The sequence below is a fragment of the Marmota marmota genome, unplaced genomic scaffold (assembly GCF_001458135.2).
Source record: "Marmota marmota marmota unplaced genomic scaffold, marMar, whole genome shotgun sequence".
NCBI classification, from domain to species: Eukaryota; Metazoa; Chordata; class Mammalia; order Rodentia; family Sciuridae; genus Marmota; species Marmota marmota.
This window is the reverse complement of record NW_026000205.1, coordinates 12,123,672-12,145,758: the sequence shown is the minus strand read 5'-3', so window position 1 is coordinate 12,145,758 and position 22,087 is coordinate 12,123,672. Positions and strand designations below refer to the sequence as shown.

General features: G+C 36.0%; 1 protein-coding gene across 3 annotated transcripts in view; it reads left to right on the top strand.

The window, feature by feature from the left end:
* Nucleotides 1-2,422: 2,422 nt before the first annotated feature.
* Nucleotides 2,423-22,087, top strand: part of Uba2 (ubiquitin like modifier activating enzyme 2) — a 32,134-nt gene continuing 12,469 nt past the window's right edge. The window contains exons 1-8 of one of the 3 annotated variants that reach the window (XR_007343090.1): nt 2,423-2,564; nt 8,950-9,017; nt 9,566-9,687; nt 13,537-13,636; nt 14,874-15,040; nt 18,095-18,188; nt 18,283-18,395; nt 21,309-21,464. Coding sequence is in view for 2 of the 3 variants with exons in the window: in XM_015496914.2 (XP_015352400.1) it covers nt 13,570-13,636; nt 14,874-15,040; nt 18,095-18,188; nt 18,283-18,395; nt 21,309-21,464 (597 nt within the window). In the remaining variant the exon portion in view is untranslated. The remainder of the gene's footprint in view (nt 2,565-8,949; nt 9,018-9,565; nt 9,688-13,536; nt 13,637-14,873; nt 15,041-18,094; nt 18,189-18,282; nt 18,396-21,308; nt 21,465-22,087) is intronic. The other 2 variants (XM_015496914.2, XM_048790954.1) reach the window with 2 other exon arrangements.

Here is a 22,087-nt window from a genome sequence, read left to right as displayed (position 1 = left end):
CCTATAATCCTAGCTATTTGGGTGACTGAGGCAGGAGGAAGGAATGCAGGTTCAGAGCCAACCTCAGCAACTTAGACCCTGTCTCAAAATATAAAAGTCTGGGGATGTAGTTCAGTGATAGAGCACCTCTGGGTTCAATCTCCAATACTAAAAAAAAAAAAAAAGGAGAAAATAAATAATGAACTTTGGGTTTATATACTGTAAGCAGGTTAACATCCAAGACAAAAGGATTTTCATGCCATATAAAACTTAAGATGAGGGCTGAGGATGTGGCTCAAGCGGTAGCATGCTCGCCTGGCATGCGTGTGGTCCGGGTTGGATCCTCAGCACCACATACAAACAAAGATGTTGTGTCCGCTGAAAACTAAAAAATAAATAATAAAAAAAATTCTCTCTTTAAAAAAATAAAAATAAATAAATAAATAAAAATAAAACTTACCATGATGCTTAAAGCTATGGGTTAATTCTCCCAAAATTAGGATGCTATATAAGATACCCCAAAAGACAATAGTTGGAAAGATCTTTTGGATCTGTGCTACTTTGTTTGAATAAACTTATGCATTGAAATCCTTAGACTTGCAAGCATAATAAATTTATGGTAAACAATTCTTAGTGCTGAGACTACACCTTGTTCTGTAGTTGATAAATGGTAAACCACCCTTCTAGAAGTTACCTTTTGTGCTGGAGGTATGGCCTAATGGTAGAGCATGTGCTTATTATCAGTCCCCATCACTAAGTACATTTTGTCTTAAGGAATGTCTTGAGGGTTACTTTTTGTCTTAAGGAATTTGGATGTGGAGATCTGAAGAGAACTGTTTTGGGTGTATTTGTAAAATATTTCAGACACTTAAACTAAAGTATACTAGAGCAAATACCTGTGTGCTTATAACCTATTTTTATAAAATCCCCACATTGGGATCGATTTGCTGTTCAGATCTTTTTTTCTTCTAGTTATTTTAAAGAGTTAAACATAAATACATTTTGAGAATTGCTTGGGAAGTTTTGAAACTATGAAAAGGAAGTGCCAGGCTCAGTGGTGCCATGCCTGTAATCCTAGCCGCTTTGGGAGGCTGAGGCAGTAGGATTGCAAATTTAAAGCTAGCTTTGGCAACATATGCGAGACTATTTCAGGAAAAAAATAAAGAATTGAGGGTATAACTCACTGGTAAAGTGCCCCTGGGTTCACTAATTACACTGTATTTAAAATTTGCGGGTTTTTAGCTGGGCACAGTGGCACAGTCTTATATTACCACCTACTCGGGAGACTGAGGCAGGAAGATCACAAGTTCAATGCCAACCTTGGTAACTTGGTGTGATCCTGTCTCATGATAAAATAAAAAGTGTTGGAGATAATTGGTCTTTGATAGAGTGTCCCTTGGTTCAATCTCTAGTACCAAACACACATGTGCACATGCACACACCCACACCAAAAAGGGAAGAAGAAAGATTTTCAGATTTTATCTTATTTGTTTTGTGGATGGGGGCAGTTTATCTGTGTTAGTATTTAATTTATTTCAACTATTAAATAGTGCCATTGGAAGCTCACTCATTATCATTCTACAAAGGTGATTGTACCTGTTAGTGTGTATTAAATTTAGTTGAATAAATGGAGGTTCTCAGTGTCTGTTCATATATCAAGGCAGTAGTTCTATTTTTTCATGGTAATACACAGCATAACTGCTTGTGGCTATGCCTCTAAAGAAAGAATGTTGCAGGGTCAAGGGCACAAGAAATAGTGTTGTGGGGGAAAACCCTGAATTTGCTATAATTTATATTAAAACAGTATTTTCTGGATTATTCTTTAGTATAAATTAGAAAGACATTATTTACCTCATTTCAGTGCTCCTGAGACACCAGTGTGCATTATAGGACTGAGGTTAAAGAGTTGCCAATGAAAAAACAAGCGAAATTTGGTAATACCTAGGATTTTTTCCATGTTTCTAGGTAGCTCTTAAATACTTTTAGTTTACATAATTTTTATGAGATTTTAAAGGTATGGCTGTGAATAATGCTTAATAAGTTTTCACCTTTGGGCTGTTGTCAAGGAAAGCTATTTGTCTTTCTGGTAGCTTTTTTTTTTTTTTTTTCCTGTTTCGTACAATCAACACAAACTTCTCTTATTTGACATTGAGGTAGAATAATTTTTATTGGTTTGATGTAGGTAATGTTCATTGGGCCAGGAATCAGAGGAGTCCTGGCTTATTCTTAGCTGTTACTGTGGTTGATTTAATTAGCTTTTGTATTAAGAGATTATTTATCTGTAAAATAATGATCTTGGAGTTGATAAATATTGAAGTATTATTAAATATTAAATTATTATCTTAAAATTTCCTAGATAGCATAAACAGGAATGTAGGTGAAGGAATGAAGTGTTTATATTACCTTATAATGTTGAAAAACCACCATTGAAATAAATATTTTTTTCATGTCCTGATTTTGTAGGGTGTGACCGAGTGTTATGAATGTCATCCTAAGCCAACCCAGAGAACTTTTCCTGGCTGTACAATTCGTAACACACCTTCAGAACCTATTCATTGCATCGTTTGGGCAAAGTATTTGTTCAAGTAAGAGAATATGTATTTCTGGACATACTTTTTAGTACTAATGATGGGAAATGAGATCACTTTTATTTAAATAGCTTACAAAGATTGTACTTATGGTTAAATACAGTGACGGGACACTTAAGTAGGTTTCCTATGGTATTTCTTGGGTTAAATTAAATTCAGACAGCATTCATTGCATGCCAAAGACAATTTAAGAAGCTTAGTCTGATATTGGAGACAGGCACATAACTAAATAAATACAAATAAGTATATTTGGAAATATGAAAACATACTTATAAATAACCCATTGGTTTAAAAAGAAATTACAGTGGAGTTAAAACTTTACGGGGCTTGGGCTATATCTTAGTAGTAGAGGGCTTGCCTACCATGCACAAGGCGCTGGATTCCATCGCTAGGACCACAAAACAACTTTGTGATGATAGTGGAAAATACTACCTTGAAACTCAGTAGAGTTCATGGAACATGGTAGATGAAAGAAAAGTTATAAGCTTACATATGTGAAGAAAGGTTGAACAATTAATGACCTAAGGATCCAATTTAAGTGAGAACATGAACCACAGAATAAAATAATAACAAAATGAAGGATATAGTTGAAATAAGAGCATAAAAATCCTAGGAGGTTTTACTATCAAATAGGAAAGAACAGAATTTTAGCACAGATTAGATTGATATTAAGAAAAGAGGGGGCTGGGGTTGTAGCTCAGTGGTACAGTGTTTGCCTAGCATGTGTGAAGCACTGGGTTTGATCTGTCTATGACTAAAAATATTAAAAAAAAAAAAAAAAACCCACTCAAACTTTCTTTATTTGGCAGTTGTTTGTAGAACTGATTGAGATTTATAGAAAAGTGAGATGATAGTACAGAGTTTCAAAGTATCCTCATACCTCATTCCCCCATTAACATTTTATATTAGTACAATATATACATAACAGTTAAAAACCAGTATTAATCCAGGCACTGTGGCACACACCTATGATCCCAGCGGTTCAGTAAGCTGAGACTGGAGGATTGCAAATTCAAAGCCAGTCTCAGCAACTTAGCAAGGCATTTAGCAACTCAGCAAGACCCTGTCTCTAATAAAAACAGGGCTGGGGAGGTGTCTCAGTGGTTAAGCATCCCTGGGTTCAATGGCAGTACAAAAAAAAAAAAAAAACATTATTAACTAAAGTCCTTATTTTTTAGATTTCTTTAGTTTTTTACCCAATATTATTTTTTTTTCTTTTAATTAGTTGTAGGTGGACACAATATCTTTTTATTTTTTTATGTGGTGCTGGGGATTGAACCCAGGGCCTCACATATCCCGGAAGAGTGCTCTATCGTTGAGCCACAGCCCCGGCCCCCAATATTATTTTCTAAGATCCCATCCAGGATACCACATTACAATTAGCTTTTATGTCTTTTTAGACTTTTGGCTGTGACAGTTCCTTAGTTTTTCCTTGTTTTTGACAGCCTTCATAGTTTTAAGGAGTACTGGTCAGGTACTTTGTTGGATGCCCTACTATTGGAATTTGATGTTTTTGTCATGATAAGACTGGGATTATGGGTTATTGGGAGAGATCAGTGATTAAGTGCCATTTTTAATCCATAGCAGGGGGCATAGGCTATCAATATGGTTGATGATTGTTGATATTGGCCTTGGTAATCTTGCTGTTAGGTTTCCCCACTGTACTTTTTTTCTTCCTCTTTCCATATTGTACATTTTATTTTTGTTTATTTGTTTGTTTTGATACAAGAGATTGAACCCAGGGGTGTTTAGCCACTGAGCCACGTCTTTTATTTTGAGACAGGGTTTCATTATGTTGCCCAGGCTGCTCTTGAATTTGTGAGCTCAAGTGATTCTCCTGCCTTAGACTCCTGAGTAGTTGGGTCCATAGACCTGTGCCACCATGCATGGCTTTTCTCCCCCTGAAATTATTATTTATTCATTCATTTATATTTATGTGCACTTGTTAACATTGAATATATTTTTTTTCTTTGGGTTATAATCCAATATTACTTTATTTTGTTGCTCAAGTTGTTCTAGCTTTGGCTCTTGGGAGTTCTTGCAGTTGGCTCTGTGTTCTTTTGATATACCCTCATCAGTGTGTGGCTATTTTAAGTAGTTCCTTACTTTCTGGCTGTACAAGATGTTTCAGAAATATTTTATGTTTCCTGCTCCTAGAATAAGCCATTTCTCTCTTTCTTTCTCTCTCGTAATTTTTTTCATAGTTGTAGATGGACAAAATGCCTTTATTTTGTTTATTTTTATGTGGTGCTAAGGATTGAGCCCAGTGCCTCCTCACTCATGCTAGGCAGAACACTTTGCCAGTGAGCTACAGCCCTAGCCCAAGCCATTTCTCTTGAATCCTAGTTTCTTTTATTGAACAGCTGCCGCAGTCTGGCTGGGCACAAAATCACGAGCCACTCACAGCCTTGTAGATTCAAACAGCAATTCTTTATTCCCAACTGTCACCGGCACTCTACACGCAAGTTCTGGGGGAAATCCACACTCTCCACCAGTCTCTGAATCCCAAATACTCTCTGAATCCCCGCAAGAACTCAACGGGAACTCAAGGCGCCTGAGGCAGCAGGATACGCCCTATTCCCAGCAGGAATCACCTTAAACCCCATCCACCCTAAACCCGGATCCACCCTGGTCCTTGAGCAAGGTCACCTTTCATGCAAAGTCACTGCAAATGACCTGGGTCCACAATGGAGAGTCCTTCCTCTAAGCAACATGGGGTAGGCTGACAAGGAAATTGCCATGTGTCGTACCTACTTAGCTATGGCTCTCAGCAAACAGCGATTTTATAAAATCAAATCTGTGTAGGCATGCAACTGGGGTGTTGTTTTAGGCCCTCTTAGCTGATAGAACAGAAAATAAATGTTTATATAAGTCTCTGAAGATTTCTATATTTCTATTTTTAACCATCTCTAACTGTGTAAGCTAAACATGAGTTCATGTTAAACTGTAGTTCGTTACTACATGAAGCATTTTAGCTTCTTGGTGTGTAAACTCCCAGATTGTTCAAAACCTTGCTCCCACATTTGCCCTTCATGTACTTAATGTAAGCTTTCCTTTCATTTTAAAAAATGTTTTGAAGTGACGGTTCAGATAAGGATGCCCATTATTGCTGCTTCTATTTGGTTATTCTACTGCTGAGCCTGCACAATAAGAAAAGGAAAATATTGGCTTAAGAATTGAGAAAGGAACTGGGGTATATAGTTCACTGGCAAAGTGATTGCCTAGTATATATGATACCCTGGGTTCAATCCCCAACACTGAAAAAACATATTGGTGAGCTGGACACAGTGATGAACACCTATCCCTTGAGTCCAGGAATTTGAGACCATCCTGGGCAACATAGAAAGACCCTATCTCAAAGGAGGGAAAGGAAAAAACAAACTGGTCGTTTGCATGCAATATAGTTGGTTGTCTACATAGAAAACTCTAAAGAATCTATAGACACATGATTAGAAATGATAGTTTACCAATGCTGCATTTCTATATGCAGCATCAAGTATTTAGAAAATGTAATTTAAAAGTAGATAAACTAAGCTGGATCTGATAGCAGTAGTCCTCTGTAGTCCCAACTATTCCGGAGAACAATATGGATCACTTGAGAATAGGAGTTCCAGGCTAACCTGGGCAACTTAGTGTGAGAAAGATAAGAGGGGCTGGGGTTGTGGCTCAGTGGTGGAGTGCTTGCCTAGCATTCATGGGGCACTGGATTCGATCCTCAGCACCACATAAAAATAAAATAAAGATATTGTGTCCACCTAAACTAAAAAATAAATTAAAAAAAAAAAGAATAGAGCAAAAGAAGAGAGAAATATATACATATATAACTAATCATAACAGATAATTAAGTATAAAAACATAAAACAGGATAAAGTACCTGAGAATGAATCTTAAGATGTATAAGACCCAATACAGTAAATAAATGACTGTTGGAAATAAAAGAAGGTAACATAATGAAAGGAGAAAAGGAGGCACAGTGACACACGCCTGTTACCTGAGCAACTTAGTGAGACCATATCTCAAAATTAAAAATAAAAGGGGGGGCTGGGGATGTGGCTCAGGCGGTAGCGCGCTCGCCTGGCATGCGTGCGGCCCGGGTTCGATCCTCAGCACCACATACCAACAAAGATGTTGTGTCCGCCGAGAACTGAAAAATAAACGTTGAAAAATTAAAAAAAAAAAAAAAAATAAAAATAAAAGGGGCTGAGGATGTGGCTCAGTGGAGAGCACCCTTGGTTTCAGTCCCTAGTACCAAAGAAAAGATAGAGACTGAGTCTGAATTGGAAGTCCCAATATTGTCATTTTTTTCCAAATTATAGATTCAGTGCAATGCCAACTAAAATCTTACCAGGGATTTTATTGAAACTTATTTAGCTGATTTTAAAATGCTTTTGGCGCGTCTGGGATGTATGTAGCTCAGTGATCGGTAGCATGTGCAAGGCCCTGAGTTGAGTCCCCAGCACACACATAATACATACATATGTACTTACTACACACACACACACACACACAAACAATTCATGTGGAGCTGAGCATGGCGGCATACACTGTAATCCCAGCAATTCAGGAGACCGAGGCAGGAGGGTCACAAGTTTAATGCCAGCCACAAAAAGTTAGCAAAGCCCTTAGCAATGTAGTGAGAGACCCTGTCTCAAAAAATAAAAAAGGGCTGGGGATGTGCACCTGGGTTCAGTCTCCAGTACCAATAAATAGACGGACTGGTTGATGATATATGGAAGGAAAGAACCTAAGGAGCCAAAACATTCCCAGGGAAGAATAATTTGAGTAATTTGCTATAACAGATATCATGATTTAATATAAACTAAAATTAATTAGTATGTTCCTAGTGTAGGGATAAACAGGTCATTGTGAGAGATTATATATCTCATGACAGTATTTTATACGCATGTGTGTAGATACACATACACACATATATGTATATATGAGCTGAAAAAAATAGATTAAGTAAAAAGTAGGGAAGTTGGTATTCTTGTGGGAAATTTTTTCACGTCCTAAGTTAAGCAATATATTAAAATTAAGTCTAGGGGCTGGGGTTGTGGCTCAGTGGTAGAGTGCTTGCCTCGCATGTGTGAGGCACTGGGTTCAGTCCTCAGCACCACATAAAAATAAATAAACAAAGGTATTGTGTCCATCTACAACTAAAAAAAAAAATTGTTTTAAAAATTAAGTCTAGGTGTAATAAGAAAAACTTTAAACCTTATAGAAAGACATCTTCATCCTTAGGATTAGGGAACAATTTTCTTAAGATAAGTTGTTAACGGTAAAACAAAAGATTGAAACATTCAAATCCTTTAAATACTTTTGTCATCAAAAGATGTTTTATGATGGATTAAATAACGGGCCATTGTGTAGGAGTAAATATTTGTGATAGTCAGCTGAAAATTGTGATCTAGAATAAAAGCAAGATGTAATCAATAAGAAATGGTAATCAGGCATTTTTTTCCTTAAAGGGAAATCCAAACAAGCAACACACATAAATAAATATGTTTAACCCTACAACTGATGTACAAATTTAGACATAAGACCACACAGCTAGATACATTTTACACTTACTAGTTGACAAATTACTAGTTGACAAAGCATTAAGTCTAGAGATGATGTAAATCAATAGGAACTCTCAGACCACCATTGTTGGGACTTAAATTGATTCAACCAAAGGGCATTTTCTTATAAAATGAATCAGAAGATAACCTAAGTCATATCCTTGAGGAAAGATTGGAAAGTTTTATATCCATAAGAGTTATTAAACAGTTTTTAGGATAACTTGAGTAATAAAGGAGAATCTCAGCTTAATAATTTTCTATTATTTCTTAAAAGATCATGCATAAATATAAATCATACCACTAAAAAAAGGGTCTTCACTGTTGAATTTCCCCACCTAGAACATAATGTTGAACAACTAAATGCAGTATACTTTTAAAATGTTATTCCTCTGTTAAAATGGTATCTCCAGAAGGATATAAAAGCTATTCACTAGAATCTACTAAAATTTGGCCATATTTGTGTTGTGGCTAATGTTAGCATGCAAACTGTTTAAACAGATTGTTTCAGTGCTCATAGGTTTATGGAATGCAATTTATCCATTGTTCACTATTTATCCCTGCTAAACATTAAATATTCTGAATTAGTTGTTTGTGACAGAAATAGGAAAATTATGGGCTGGGGATATAGCTCAGTTGGTAGAGTGTTTGCCTTGCATGCATAAGGCCCTGGGTTCAATCCCTAGCACCACAAAAAAATAAAAATAAATAAAATAAATAAATGCTGTTCTGGGATATCTATTAAAAAAAAGGTAGGACAATTAACTACATTTGCTCAGAATTTCCTGATGTTCACAAATACTTACTGTTCTTAAATTTAACAGCCAATTGTTTGGGGAAGAAGATGCTGATCAGGAAGTGTCACCTGATAGAGCTGACCCTGAAGCTGCATGTGAGTAAACTATTTGACACATTTTCTTTTTTAAATATTATTTTAGTTGTAGGTGGACACAATACCTTTATTTTATTTATATGTGGTGTTGAGGATCGAACCCAGCAAAACTTACATGTGCTAGGCGAGCCACATCCCCAGACCCTCGACGTGTTTTCTTATTGTGGCTGCCGTCTTTATTTTGTTAATTTGACATTGGTAGCTTAAGAGAAAAGTGATAGGTTTTTTTTTTGTTTTTTTTTTGTTTTTTTAATGTTCTTAAAATATGTTGTTTCAACTTTAAAACAGTGTTTACCAAAAGGATAGTTTCATTTTATCAGGATAGAGGGAAATATATCAGTTAGGAGTTGTTCCCAGGAGCATTCTTTCAGCTATTATACATGTGACCTTCAAGGGAAGCACAAAAAGATGCTGATAACTTTTTTTATTTTCCTTTCTCCTTGAACTTAGAATGTGTTGCTTTTAAGTGACTTCTGTGAGTGACATTTTCCCCCCACATGTAAGAGCTCAGTTTTACACTGAAAAAAAAAAATACTATTGTTTTATAGGGGAACCAACAGAAGCTGAAGCCAGAGCTCGAGCATCTAATGAAGATGGTGACATAAAACGTATTTCCACAAAGGAATGGGCAAAATCAACTGGTTATGATCCAGTTAAACTTTTTACCAAGGTTAGGTTTACTTTTTTTTCTTTTTTACCCTGGGGATTTAACCTAGGGGTACTTTACCACTGAACCACATCCCCAATCCTTTTCATATTTTATTTTCAAACAAGGTCTCACTGACTTGCTTAGGACCTTGCTTAGTTGCTGAGGCTGGTCAAACTTGTGATCCTCCTGTCTTAACCTCTTGAGTTGCTGAGATTATAGGCATACACTACTCTGCCCAGCCTAGGTTTATTTTCTTTATAATTGTGGATAGCTCTATTAATCTGATTGTGTTTGTTTTAAATCAATACATAGAATTGAATTAAACTTTTTTGTGCGTATATGCTAACGTCCTAACAAAATGACTGATGTAGTCAGCACATGCAAGTTTGGAAATTTTAGTGCCTATACTAAATATCAGTTTAGTATCTCTCCAGGAGGTAAATATAGAAGCTTGCATCTATCCCCCTCTTTGTTTCCTTTTGCTGTCACAGAAGTTGGTTTTCTTTATAAACAATTTTGGTTTAATCCCTTTTATCTCTTCCTGTTCAAATCATCTGTTAGCAGTTTTGACTTGATACGTTCTAATCCTAAATTGCTTTTTCTCATCAGTTTAATATACAGGATAGTTTTAGAAAGCTCTACAAGGCTTTTAAAATTGAATCTGCCTAAGTATTGTTCAGCTAGGCCCTTAGTTCTAAGTTTTCTATTTTTTCTTCTTTGACTCTGTGGCAAATTATTATCACAGTAAATACTTGAAACTTTCTCAGTTTTTCTTAAATTGTCTAATGCATTCTTGCCACCCTAAGGACGTGGTCTTAAGCTTATAGTAAGAGGTTTGTAGCCATTGGACATAATTTACCTACCTGTTGAGAATATCTCACTTGACTGCAGGCTGTTATCTTTTTGTTTGTGTGGAAGATAAACCTCTTTTGGTAAAGGCAGACTTTTCCAAAGGGCATTTTTCTTTGGCTTTGTACCTTGTTCTTCAAACAGTTTTTCTCCTCTGCTCTGTGTCTTGGATCTTTCTTGGTTCCTTCTGTCTACTTTACAATATGCATAGGTCCCACTATCTTAAGCAAATGGGCTACTGCTCACTCCAACTTATATTCACTTCCTTATGTTAAGAAAGGTTGTCTCTCTTAAGCCTGTCACGTTTATTTTATCACAAAGCCTTTTTCTCGAAAAATTGTATTTATTTCTGATATACTTAAATGCACTAAACACTGATGTGGACAGCATTAATAGCTTTCAAAGTAGTATTCTTAACACTTATTTTCATTGTATCTGAGCAACATTTGAATACCAGAATAATCTGAAGTACATCTACAGTCTCTTCTTGAGCAGGTAAATTTAAGCATCTTCTTTGTGCTGGATACTTCTGTGTATTGGGGATTTAGGAGTGAACAAGACACAAGAACACCCTGCTGTAGATAGGAAATCAAACAGTGAACAGTTAATTCCAGATTCAGTGTTTAATGATATTAAGTTCGGATGATTTTGAATTCCTGAGTTCCAACAGGTTCAAAAGAGGTTTTCTAGAGGAGGTGACATTTAAACTCAAGACTAGAAAGAATAAGGATGGGGATAGAAGTGTAACATGTACAAAAAATCTAAATTGAAAAACTGAAATCATTCCCGTTCAAGGGGAAAGTGGAAAGGGATAACTGAAAGTCAAGGAAACAGCAGATTAGCCAAGGCTTTCTAGGCTGTGTTAAGGATGTTATACTGCACCAGTGGGAATTTATTGAGAGCATGTCTTGTAGGATCACTGTGAAGACATGGAGGGGGATGTAGTGTACCACTCTAAAACTCGATATTCATATTGTAACTAATATGAGTCAGTACCCATGGAGTTGTGCAGTGCCAAAGTAATACAAGGTACAAGCCATCTGTATTCACAGTGGAGCATGGAGAAGTAGACTCAACAAGACTTGGGATGTATACAGTGAGGAATCTGGAAAGCTAACCTGGTTTCTCATTGGGCTGGTGAATAGTATGGATGGGTGAGGCAGAAAGTAAATTTTGTGGGGGTTGGGGGAATAGGAGAAGGTAATACTGTCAGTTTTGAACTCATGTAGATTGCTCTCTATCATTAGAGCAATGACAAGTTGTTCTATAGGTAAGTAGGAGGTTTAGATGTGTTTGGGATCCGAGTTTATAGATTGAATTTAATTAATAGAAATGAGCATGATGTATCAGAGATGATGGGATAATGCGAAAGTCTGAAGGACTACTCTTGTCTGGCAGACTTTTCTTAGCCAAATGTTCAGTATCCTTTACTATTTTTTTTTTTTTTTTTGTACCAGGGATTCAACTCAGGAGCAGTTGAGCACTGAGTCACATCCCCAGCCCTTTTTTGTATTTTGCTTATAGACAGTCTTGCTGAGTTACTTAAGGCCTCACTCACTAAGTTTCTGAGGCTGGTTTTGAACCCGCAATCGTCCTGCCTCAACCTCCCAAGCCGCTGGGATTACAGGTGTGCACCACCACGCCTGGCTACAAGTTGTTTTTAGCCTAATGTGCTGCCCATATCATATCATAATGAACTTAACTTCTTGCCTGTGTACTCATTTTAAATGTTACTATTTACCTTGTATTCTTTTTCTATGCCTTAGATAGGTAAAACAAAAATCCTCATGGTTTTCAGCTTTGTGAGTTTCTTACTAAATATTATTGTCATTGTTTATATATTTAGCTTGTTTTCCAAAAATTAAAGATGAGTATGCTTTGATAGAAATTTTTATGATATTTCAATTTAGCTGAAGGTACATTCTTACCTGGTACCTGCAATAAATGTGTTGAATAAGTTAATCACAAATAGAAAAGGCTTTTAAGAGGATGCCCCTGTTCCCAAGAGCACTTCCCTAGTATGTGGGAAGCCCTGGATCTCATCGCTCACACTACAAAAGGGAAAGAGATGGAGAGAACAATGATAAGGAGAAAGTAAAAATAATTAAAACACCTGAAATCCTACTATTTCTGTTTTTTGTTAGTCTACATGTGATAGTGTTTTATTATAATAATTGTGTGTTTGGGGGTTTTATACCTCCTTTTAGCTTTTGTTTTTTTATTTTTTGCACATGTAAATATTTTAGAAGGGGGAAGGCACATTTCAGAGAGGTTACAGAAATTTGGTAATTGAGTTGTTCTAGAATATTTGTGCTTTATTGGCCTGGATCCAAGAACTTGAAGATATTGTTCACCTGATTCTCTAGTATCAGTAGTTGTATTCAATTCTTGTAGTTTATTGATAGTGTTTATTAATCCCTTTAATTTGTATGATTTTGCTTCAGACTGAACTTTGGAGTTTTAGGGGAACTTTGGGGGAGGTGGTTCAGGAGGTCCAGGCCGTCAGCATTCCCTTATCCTCACTTAACTTCTTCCCTTAACTGTTTTACTGGTTTTAACTATTTTATATGTAGGGATTCTGTGTAAACATTTGAATATTTTTTTAATGGCTTTTGAAAATTGTTACTCTGCTTGCATTTGACATGTGTGATTTGTTTTGTTTTGTTTTTGTGGATTGTTTTTTGTTGCTGTTTTATTTGTTTGGTACCGGGAGTTAAACTCAGGGACACTTGACCACTGAGCCATATCCCCGGCCCTCTTTTGTATTATATTTAGAGACAGAGTCTCACTGAATTGCTTAGCACCTCCACCACCCTTTTGCTGAAGCTGGCTTTGAATTTGCCATCCTCCTGCCTAAGCCTCCTGAGCTGCTGGAATTGTAGGCGTGTGCTACAGCTGCACCTGGCTTTGACATGTGTTTTTAAATCAGATTTCACAGTAAATCATCAATGAAATTTTAATGTATTTTATCAACTTGGGACTTGTAGGGCTCATGGGATTTATCTTTTCTTTTTTTTAAAGCTTTTTAAAGATGATATCAGGTATCTATTGACAATGGATAAACTATGGCGGAAAAGGAAACCACCTGTTCCATTGGACTGGGCTGAAGTACAGAGTCAAGGTAAAAAAAAAAAAAAAAAAAAACATTTTAATCAGGGCTGGGGCTATGGCTCAGTGGTAGAGCGCTTGCCTGGCATGTGTGAGGCACTGGATACGATCCTCAGCATCACAAAAAAAAAAATATGTTTTACTTTTTGGAATACCTAAACTGGAAATCACCTCACCAAAAATATTTTAAGTACTGTATTTTTTTTCGAAATTGTGTTCATATGTTCAGATAACATGAAAAAGAAAAATCATTAGATCTATACTCACATTGAGAAATAGCCATTATTAATATTTTAAGGAATGTTCTGATCATCTTAATTGTGCATACAGATACAAGTAGTCATGTACACGTTACATAAATGGAGTCATATATTATTTGTATATGCTTTTGCAGGGGGATACTGGATTGAACCCAGGTATACTTTACCACTGAGCTACATCCCCAGTTCTTTTTGTGTTTTATTTTGAGACAGAGTCTCACTGAGTTGCTAAGGCTGGCCTCAAACTTGAAGTCTCTTGCCTTAGCTTCTCTTGTAGCTGGGATTACAGGTATGCACCACCATGCCAAACACTGTTTTTATACTCTTGGCCTGCTTTTTTCAGTCAGTATTATTTAACTAGTCATTTGTTGATTAATATGTAGTTGCTTCATATGTTCCCTGAAACAGACTGCATCTATATGTGCATCTATCTTTGTACCTCTGTAATTGTCTTTTTTTAGATTTAATTTTAAAACACATTTTTAAAAAAAATTAAATGAAGGAAGCTTTTAGTGACCACTTCCTTATTCCACTCTTCATTGACACATTGTGTTTCTAGTTCATGTGAACTGTATTGCAGTATGTGCACAGCAGTGCAGAGCACACTGGAACTTAAAAGATCCCTGGAGATTTTACTCACCACTTTGAAGCAGTTTTCAACAATATAAGATGCTTAATTTACTGGGCAAATTGAAGTATGATTCAATAGCTTCCATTTACTGAGTGATAACTATGTATTAGGCATAATGCTTATCAACTTTGTTATATCCATGAATCCCCCAGTAATGCAAGTCCTGATGGCCTTGTACTTTTTCTATCAGTTTTAACAGTTTTCTTGTTCAGATACTTGTACTGTAGTGATATAATTTTAATGAGATTTGCTTTATATGTAGACTAATAAGAATTGGTGTAGGATTGAATTTATTATGTAGATCACATTAGAGAAATAATGCTTATTGAAATTTGTAATTATTATTATTATTTTTTGAGGAGAAGAATCCAATCCATCAGATCAACAAAGTGAACCCCAGCTAGGTCTGAAAGACCAGCAGGTTCTAGATGTAAAGAGCTATGCAAGTCTTTTTTCAAAGAGCATTGAGACTTTGAGAGTTCATTTAGCAGAAAAAGGAGATGGAGCTGAGCTCATATGGGATAAGGTTAGTATTAAAAATGAGTATCATCTATTGCTTATGTATCTGATGTATAGTTCTTAATCTGTAATAGCAACTAGTATTTTTTTCTTTGTTTTTTAGATATCATTTTTTTTCTATCAGATTTTGAGGAAATATCTATAATTTGGTGTGGATGTTTTCATCTCTAGTTACTATATTTGTCAGATTCTTCTTTTTTCTTTTGACATTACTGGCAATTGAACCCAAGGCTTAGGCAAGGCAAGTGCTGTACCACTGAGCTTCACCTCAGCCCTCCACTTTTGAAGTGTGAATTTTCTATAAATAAATTTGAGCAATGTAATAAAACTTTATTTTGGATTCTAGTAATACATTTATAATTATGTTGACTAGAAAGATAATGTGAATTTTATTAGTGAAATGTTTTACTGATTTAACATTCTGTGTAATACCGACTTATTTAAAGTGATCATGAAATCTTTTCAAAATGACAGCTCATTCGCTGTTTATTTGATCTAGAAAGTAATAAAATTGCCTTTTTATTGAAATAGATATAGCTGTTCAGAGATTTAAGAGAAATACTTCTCAGTATAAAAAATGATACATATTTATTCTTAAAGTTAAAAATAATATTTAATAGTGCTCTGCAGTTAGATATTGTATTTTGAGTTCATTTTACTTAATTTTAATTGTAGTCAGGGGATTTTAAAAGAGACCAGTTTTAGAAATCCAAGATACCTTTCTGTGCACAAATTTTGGAACTTTGTTTAATCAGATATCTAAAATAAAGCTTGTAAATTTAAGTTCTTGAGGTCTTTGGAGATGGGGGTGGTATTACTGGAGATTGAATCCAGGAATGCTTTGCCTCTGAGCTGTATTCCCAGCTCTTTTTGAGGCAGGGCCTCTCTAAGTTGCTGAGGCTGGCCTTGCACTTTCTTTTTTCTTTTCCTTTTCCTTTTCTTTCTTTTTTTTTTTTTTTTTTTTTTNATGGAGTCATATATTATTTGTATATGCTTTTGCAGGGGGATACTGGATTGAACCCAGGTATACTTTACCACTGAGCTACATCCCCAGTTCTTTTTGTGTTTTATTTTGAGACAGAGTCTCACTGAGTTGCTAAGGCTGGCCTCAAACTTGAAGTCTCTTGCCTTAGCTTCTCTTGTAGCTGGGATTACAGGTATGCACCACCATGCCAAACACTGTTTTTATACTCTTGGCCTGCTTTTTTCAGTCAGTATTATTTAACTAGTCATTTGTTGATTAATATGTAGTTGCTTCATATGTTCCCTGAAACAGACTGCATCTATATGTGCATCTATCTTTGTACCTCTGTAATTGTCTTTTTTTAGAGTCTTCAATTTCAGATTTTCTAAAATATGTAACATCATTTAATGTGGCCTTGAATTTTCTATCCTCCTGCCTAAGCATCTGGGATTACTGGCATGCACTACTGCACCTGGCACTTGAGGCTTTTTGTTTGTATTTTATGGTTGCAGGATTGAATCCAGAGGCACTCAACCACTGAGCTACATTCCCAATCGTTTTTTGTTTTTATTTTGTTTTATTTATTTAATTTTGAGGAAGGATCTTGCTAAGTTGCCCAGTCTGGCCTTGAATTTGGTATCCTCCTGCCTCAGCCTCCTGAGTCACTGAAATTATAGGTGTGCACCATTATACATTAATCTTTTTGGTTTACATGATACTAAGGGTAGTTTTTCAAATATTTTCATTGTTCTAGATATTTGGAAAGTTTTTTTTTTTTCTTTTTTAATCTGTCATAGGGGCTAAAAAAGGGAACTTGGAACTGAGAATTGTTACCTTCTTCGGTAAAGTCCTTTTGATACCTAATGGGTATCATAAGCCAGTTGCCTTGGAAATTCCTCATGCACACTATTGATAATGTGAAATATTCTTACTCATCCTTAGCACAACCTTGTGAGATGCTCAGGAAGGTTGATTTGTCTGAAGTTGCACAGCCAGTTAATAAGTACATGAAGGAACTCACTTCCTAACAGCTCTTTTTCTTTTTTCTTTAAGAATAAAAAAGCATCTTCTTACAGAGAGAGAGAGAGAGAGTTACATCTCAACTCAAGAATTTACCAGAAAATAGAAGTAGAAACAGTCATGACAGGGAGTAGCATTTTGAATTTGGAGATGAACTAGGTATATGGTGATAAACAAATGTTAAACTCTGAGCCTTTGCTCCAGGAATTACTCTGGGCCATGCAAAAATAGCATTTGCCTTTAAGGGTGGTCATCCTTATTAGCTGAAAAGTGACCCAAAGGCTGAATAAAAAATATTAACATGGCTTGATAAGTCCTTTTTCAGCAAATCCACTGAACTAGAGTTGACTCCTTCAGCTCTAGTTTTGTACACTGAAGAATTCTGCACAGGGCATTGCTAGTAAAAAGGGCATATCCAAAATGTTTTCTTCCATCCTGTTATATCTTCTTAATTCAAAGCAGAAAGCCTTACCGAAATCTAATTAAAGAGTCTAGGATATGGCCTCAAGAAAAATGCAAATTATAAAGAGAAAACTTTGATCATGTTTCGTTATCTGAAGACACAGCACACATGGGTGAGTGGTGTATCTCTGAATGGAGTTTGGAGGAGGAGAGCCCAAAGTAGTAGTCTAGGTCTTTCTGAGACTTTAATGAAACTGTTTTGTCAAACAGCCTGTGTCTTTGCCTGGATTCTGTGCTTATCCAGCAATTATCTCATTATTAACTAGTGAACCTAGGAAAGGGTTGCCATCATCAATTAATGGAATTGGGATTCTGGTGTATTATGTACTTGGTCCCCAGTGCATTTGTTTAAGCATGAGCAATCTCCTAGAAGCATGGTAGTTCTTGATGTTATTATTTGACTGTATTCCTGGACCAGAAGTCATAAGCCCCTCTCCCTCTTATCCAATCTCCATGCTACTTACTTGAGAGTAGCCTCTCTTTCATGACTACCTCTTGTTCTGGTTAATTGTCTACAATATTATACATATGTGAAGGTACTCTTGTATGAAAGTAGTACTAGTCAAGCTAGTGAGTTCATGGGAAGACTTGTTAAATAATTTATATTATTGGCAGGATGACCCATCTGCAATGGATTTTGTCACTTCTGCTGCAAATCTCAGGATGCATATTTTCAGTATGAATATGAAGAGCAGGTTTGATATAAAATGTAAGTTGTTTTGTACTTCATTTGTATCATCAAAACCTCAAAGTTGTTTTTTCTTTTTTAACAGCTAAACATGTTCATCTTTTTCCCCCCACAGCAATGGCAGGGAACATAATTCCTGCTATTGCTACTACTAATGCAGTGATTGCCGGGTTGATAGTATTGGAAGGACTGAAGATTTTATCAGGAAAAATAGACCAGTGTAGAACAGTGAGTATTTCTGTTTGCCTCTTTTTATTCAAGGTCTTTTTAAAATTATAGGAGTTGATATATAGTCAGTAGTAGAGCATTTGCTATGTATGTGCATGGCCCTGAATGCAATCCTCAGCACACACACCCCCAACTCCCAAAGTATAAAAAGCACGTAAAACAGACATTTTTTAAAATTAAAACAACAAAATTGATTTAAAGCAAAGGAAAAACAATTGTTTTAGTTAACTTGTGTGAGTGCATGTTTAAGTAATCTTCCTGGAAATTTCAATAGAAAAGAAAGCACATTGACTTATTTTTATCTAATAAGTGAAAGCAGAAGCTAATTCGTTTCTAACATTTCCAGTTTTACCAAATTCTTGGAGAAATTTAGCATGAGATCTACATATTAAAAAGATTTTCCAATTCTATGGTTTAAAAAAATGGTTATTCTTTGGTCATTGGTCTTTGGTCATTCTTTTTATTCTCTTTTAGAATTATTTTATATTCTTTGATTAATTTTCAAGTCTGAAATCTTTACTACGGATATGTCCCACCATTTCTACTAGATCTGTGTTTTGTTTACTTAAGTCTTGATTTATGGTTTTGTAGCAATGTATTTTAGAATTGTAGCTATGACAGTTCAAGTATCTATACATACCTTGAAGTACATTACCTCATAGAGTATTTGTACTACCAACCTAGGATAATCTTTTCTTTTTGTGGTACTAGGTATGGAACCCAGGGCCAGTGCATTCTAGGCAAGCACTGTGCCACTGAGCTCCATCCCCATTGCTAGAACTACTTTTAAATTCTCGACTTTAGGTTTTCAACCCATACGTGTTTAGACAGTAAATCTGCTTGGTTCCTTTCTTGCTGTAATGATTGATAGGAAAGACATTAGCCCTTCCACCAAACCCAAGGTCAAGATAATTCCTCTTGCTGTTTCTATTGGGAAGGTGTTTTTCTCTTTGCTCTCCCTCATTTCCAGGTTCTTGAAAGAGTTCCTATATTAGTAAAGGATGGGCTAGGTGTGCCTCTTCAGGCTAAACCACTTGACTGGGCACCATGGCATACACCTGTAATCCTNTCCTGCCTCAGCCTCTGGAGCCACTGGGATTACAGGTGTGTGACACTGTGCTGATTCAATTCTATTTAAATGTTTATTTTGGCTGCCATAATTTTAATTTCTAAGAACTTTTTAAAAATTTTTCTTGGGCTGGGGATGTGGCTCAAGCGGTAGTGCACTCAGCTGGCATGCATGCGACCCGGTTCGATCCTCAGCACCACATATACACAAAGATGTTGTGTCCGCCAAGAACTAAAAATATAAATATTAAAAAAAAAATTTTCTTTTTATAGCAAACAACTTTTCCTATGGCTTCAGTGTCGCTTTGAGCCCACAATCATAATTGATTGTCAAACTTACTTTATGTCAGTTTCCTGTAACATCCTTCTGATTTCTTTGCTCGTTTCCATCCACCTCTTGGACTGTTGATACCTATATATCTGGATTTACTTTGTTCACATTTTTAAATGAGTATTAAGATGGATTAATAATGTTTGCCTGGGTATTAACAGTGATACCTTTTTTGGCGTGATGATTGGTCTGAGTGCCTTTACACAGACTGAGTACACAATCTGAGTTATATCCCTAATCCCAATTTTGTTTTATTATTACTTTCCTTAGTATGCTTAGTCTTCCTGGCAAAGCCCAAAAATCAAAGAAATGTTTCCCCCATTTGTTTTTTTTTTTTTTTTTAATTTTTTAATATTTATTTTTTAGTATTCGGCGGACACAACATCTTTGTTTGTATGTGGTGCTGAGGATCGAACCCGAGCCGCACGCATGCCAGGCGAGCGCGCTACTGCTTGAGCCACATCTCCAGCCCCCCCCATTTGTTTTTTAGTTTGCTTTCTAGCCCTGCTACATGACCAGTATTCACTGTAGGGAAAAGTTACAGAGGGGGGACTCTACTGTCTCCAAGGATTTACTCCTTTAAACTTGGGGGAATCTATAGGGTTCTCCTTTAGAGTTAATGATTCTTAGTAGACACAGTGCTACATTGTAGACAAATATGGAAAATTTGTATCTAAACTTCTTCTGTTCTTCTGACTTTGTTGTATTTGTTTAATCTTGCTAGTGTGCACCAAACTTTATAGTAGTTTAAGGTTGGGACCTGTCCTAATTCAGTGTACTTTTAAAAAAATTGGTCTTGGTTTTTAATTTTTTTGAGGAGGAGATATTAGACAAATAGCATTAATACCAGTATCTTTCCCCTATTTCCATAAATATTATTTTAATTGTCCTAGGAAATTTGGAAAGGTGGTCACTTTTGTTCCATATATCTGTAAAAGCATTATCATTAATTGCAGAAGTGTGTTGGTCTTATAAAGAGGTTGACTTAAAGTAACTGAGAATAAAAACTATGAAGGAGGGGCTTAGGATGTGGCTCAAGTGGTAGCGTGCTCGCTTGGCAAGCGTGCGGCCCGGGTTCGATCCTCAGCACCACATACAAACAAAGATGTTGTGTCCGCCGAAAACTAAAAAATAAATATTAAAATTCTCTCTCTCTCTCTCTCCTCTCTCTCTTAAAAAAAAAAAAAAAAAAACTGTGAAGGACACCCAGAAGCTGATAATGATGATACCTGAGACAAATACGGCTATACTTATACTCTTGCTAAATTAATCAGCAGAAGCATGTGGAGTCGGTTTACTCTTTAGAGTAAACCTAGCTGTTTATATGGTAGCTAAATAGAAGATTAAAAAACTAGACTCTTTAAAAAGTTATGATTTTCCTGATCCTTGCCATCTCTAGAGGAGGATGTTTAAGTAATGTTGTTTTTTTGTTAATATACAAAATGATGTTTTAGATTGGTATATAAAATTGTAATTCACATTTCTGATTCCTGCTTTTTGGTTTTTCTCCAAAGATTTTTTTGAATAAACAACCAAACCCAAGAAAGAAGCTGCTTGTGCCTTGTGCACTGGATCCTCCTAACCCCAATTGTTACGTGTGTGCCAGCAAGCCAGAGGTGACTGTGCGACTGAATGTCCACAAAGTGACTGTTCTCACCTTGCAAGATAAGGTGAGTTCAGGGGCCAATTCTCTTCCCTAAAACAAAAAAATCCAAGTGTCCTTTTATCCTTTACAGCATGTTACTAAATACCTAGTAACAAACTAAATTCTAGGTAATTGCTCCGAAAATCTCTGAAGTGAGTTGCTCTAATTTCCTGGATTATTTTACTATCTAGATTGCTGCGCTTTTCTCTCTGATTCCAGAATATGTGCCTCCTATCCCAGGCACATAAGGTATAAGTGTATTTGTCTGGAATATGTACCATAGGTGGCATAGTATCATGGCATGCAGACTTCTTTGCTCTTTATTTCCCACACAGTGAGTAAATTCTGATTTTTGTTCATTTGTTTGTTTTGGCAATAATAGGGGTTGAATCCCAGGACACTCTACCACTGAGATAAGTCTCCAGACCTTTTTATTTTTTATTTTAATATAAGGCTGGCCTTAGACTTGTGATTCTCCTGTTTAGCCTCCCAAGTAGTTCTTTTTTTTTTTTTTCTTTTTGGATAGATAAAGAAGTGTCTTCGCAGCTGGGGATATAGCTCAGTTAGTAGAGTGCTTGCCTCACATATAGAAGGTCCTGGGTTCAATCCCCAGCACCAAAAAAAAAAAAAAAAAAAAAAAAAAAAAAA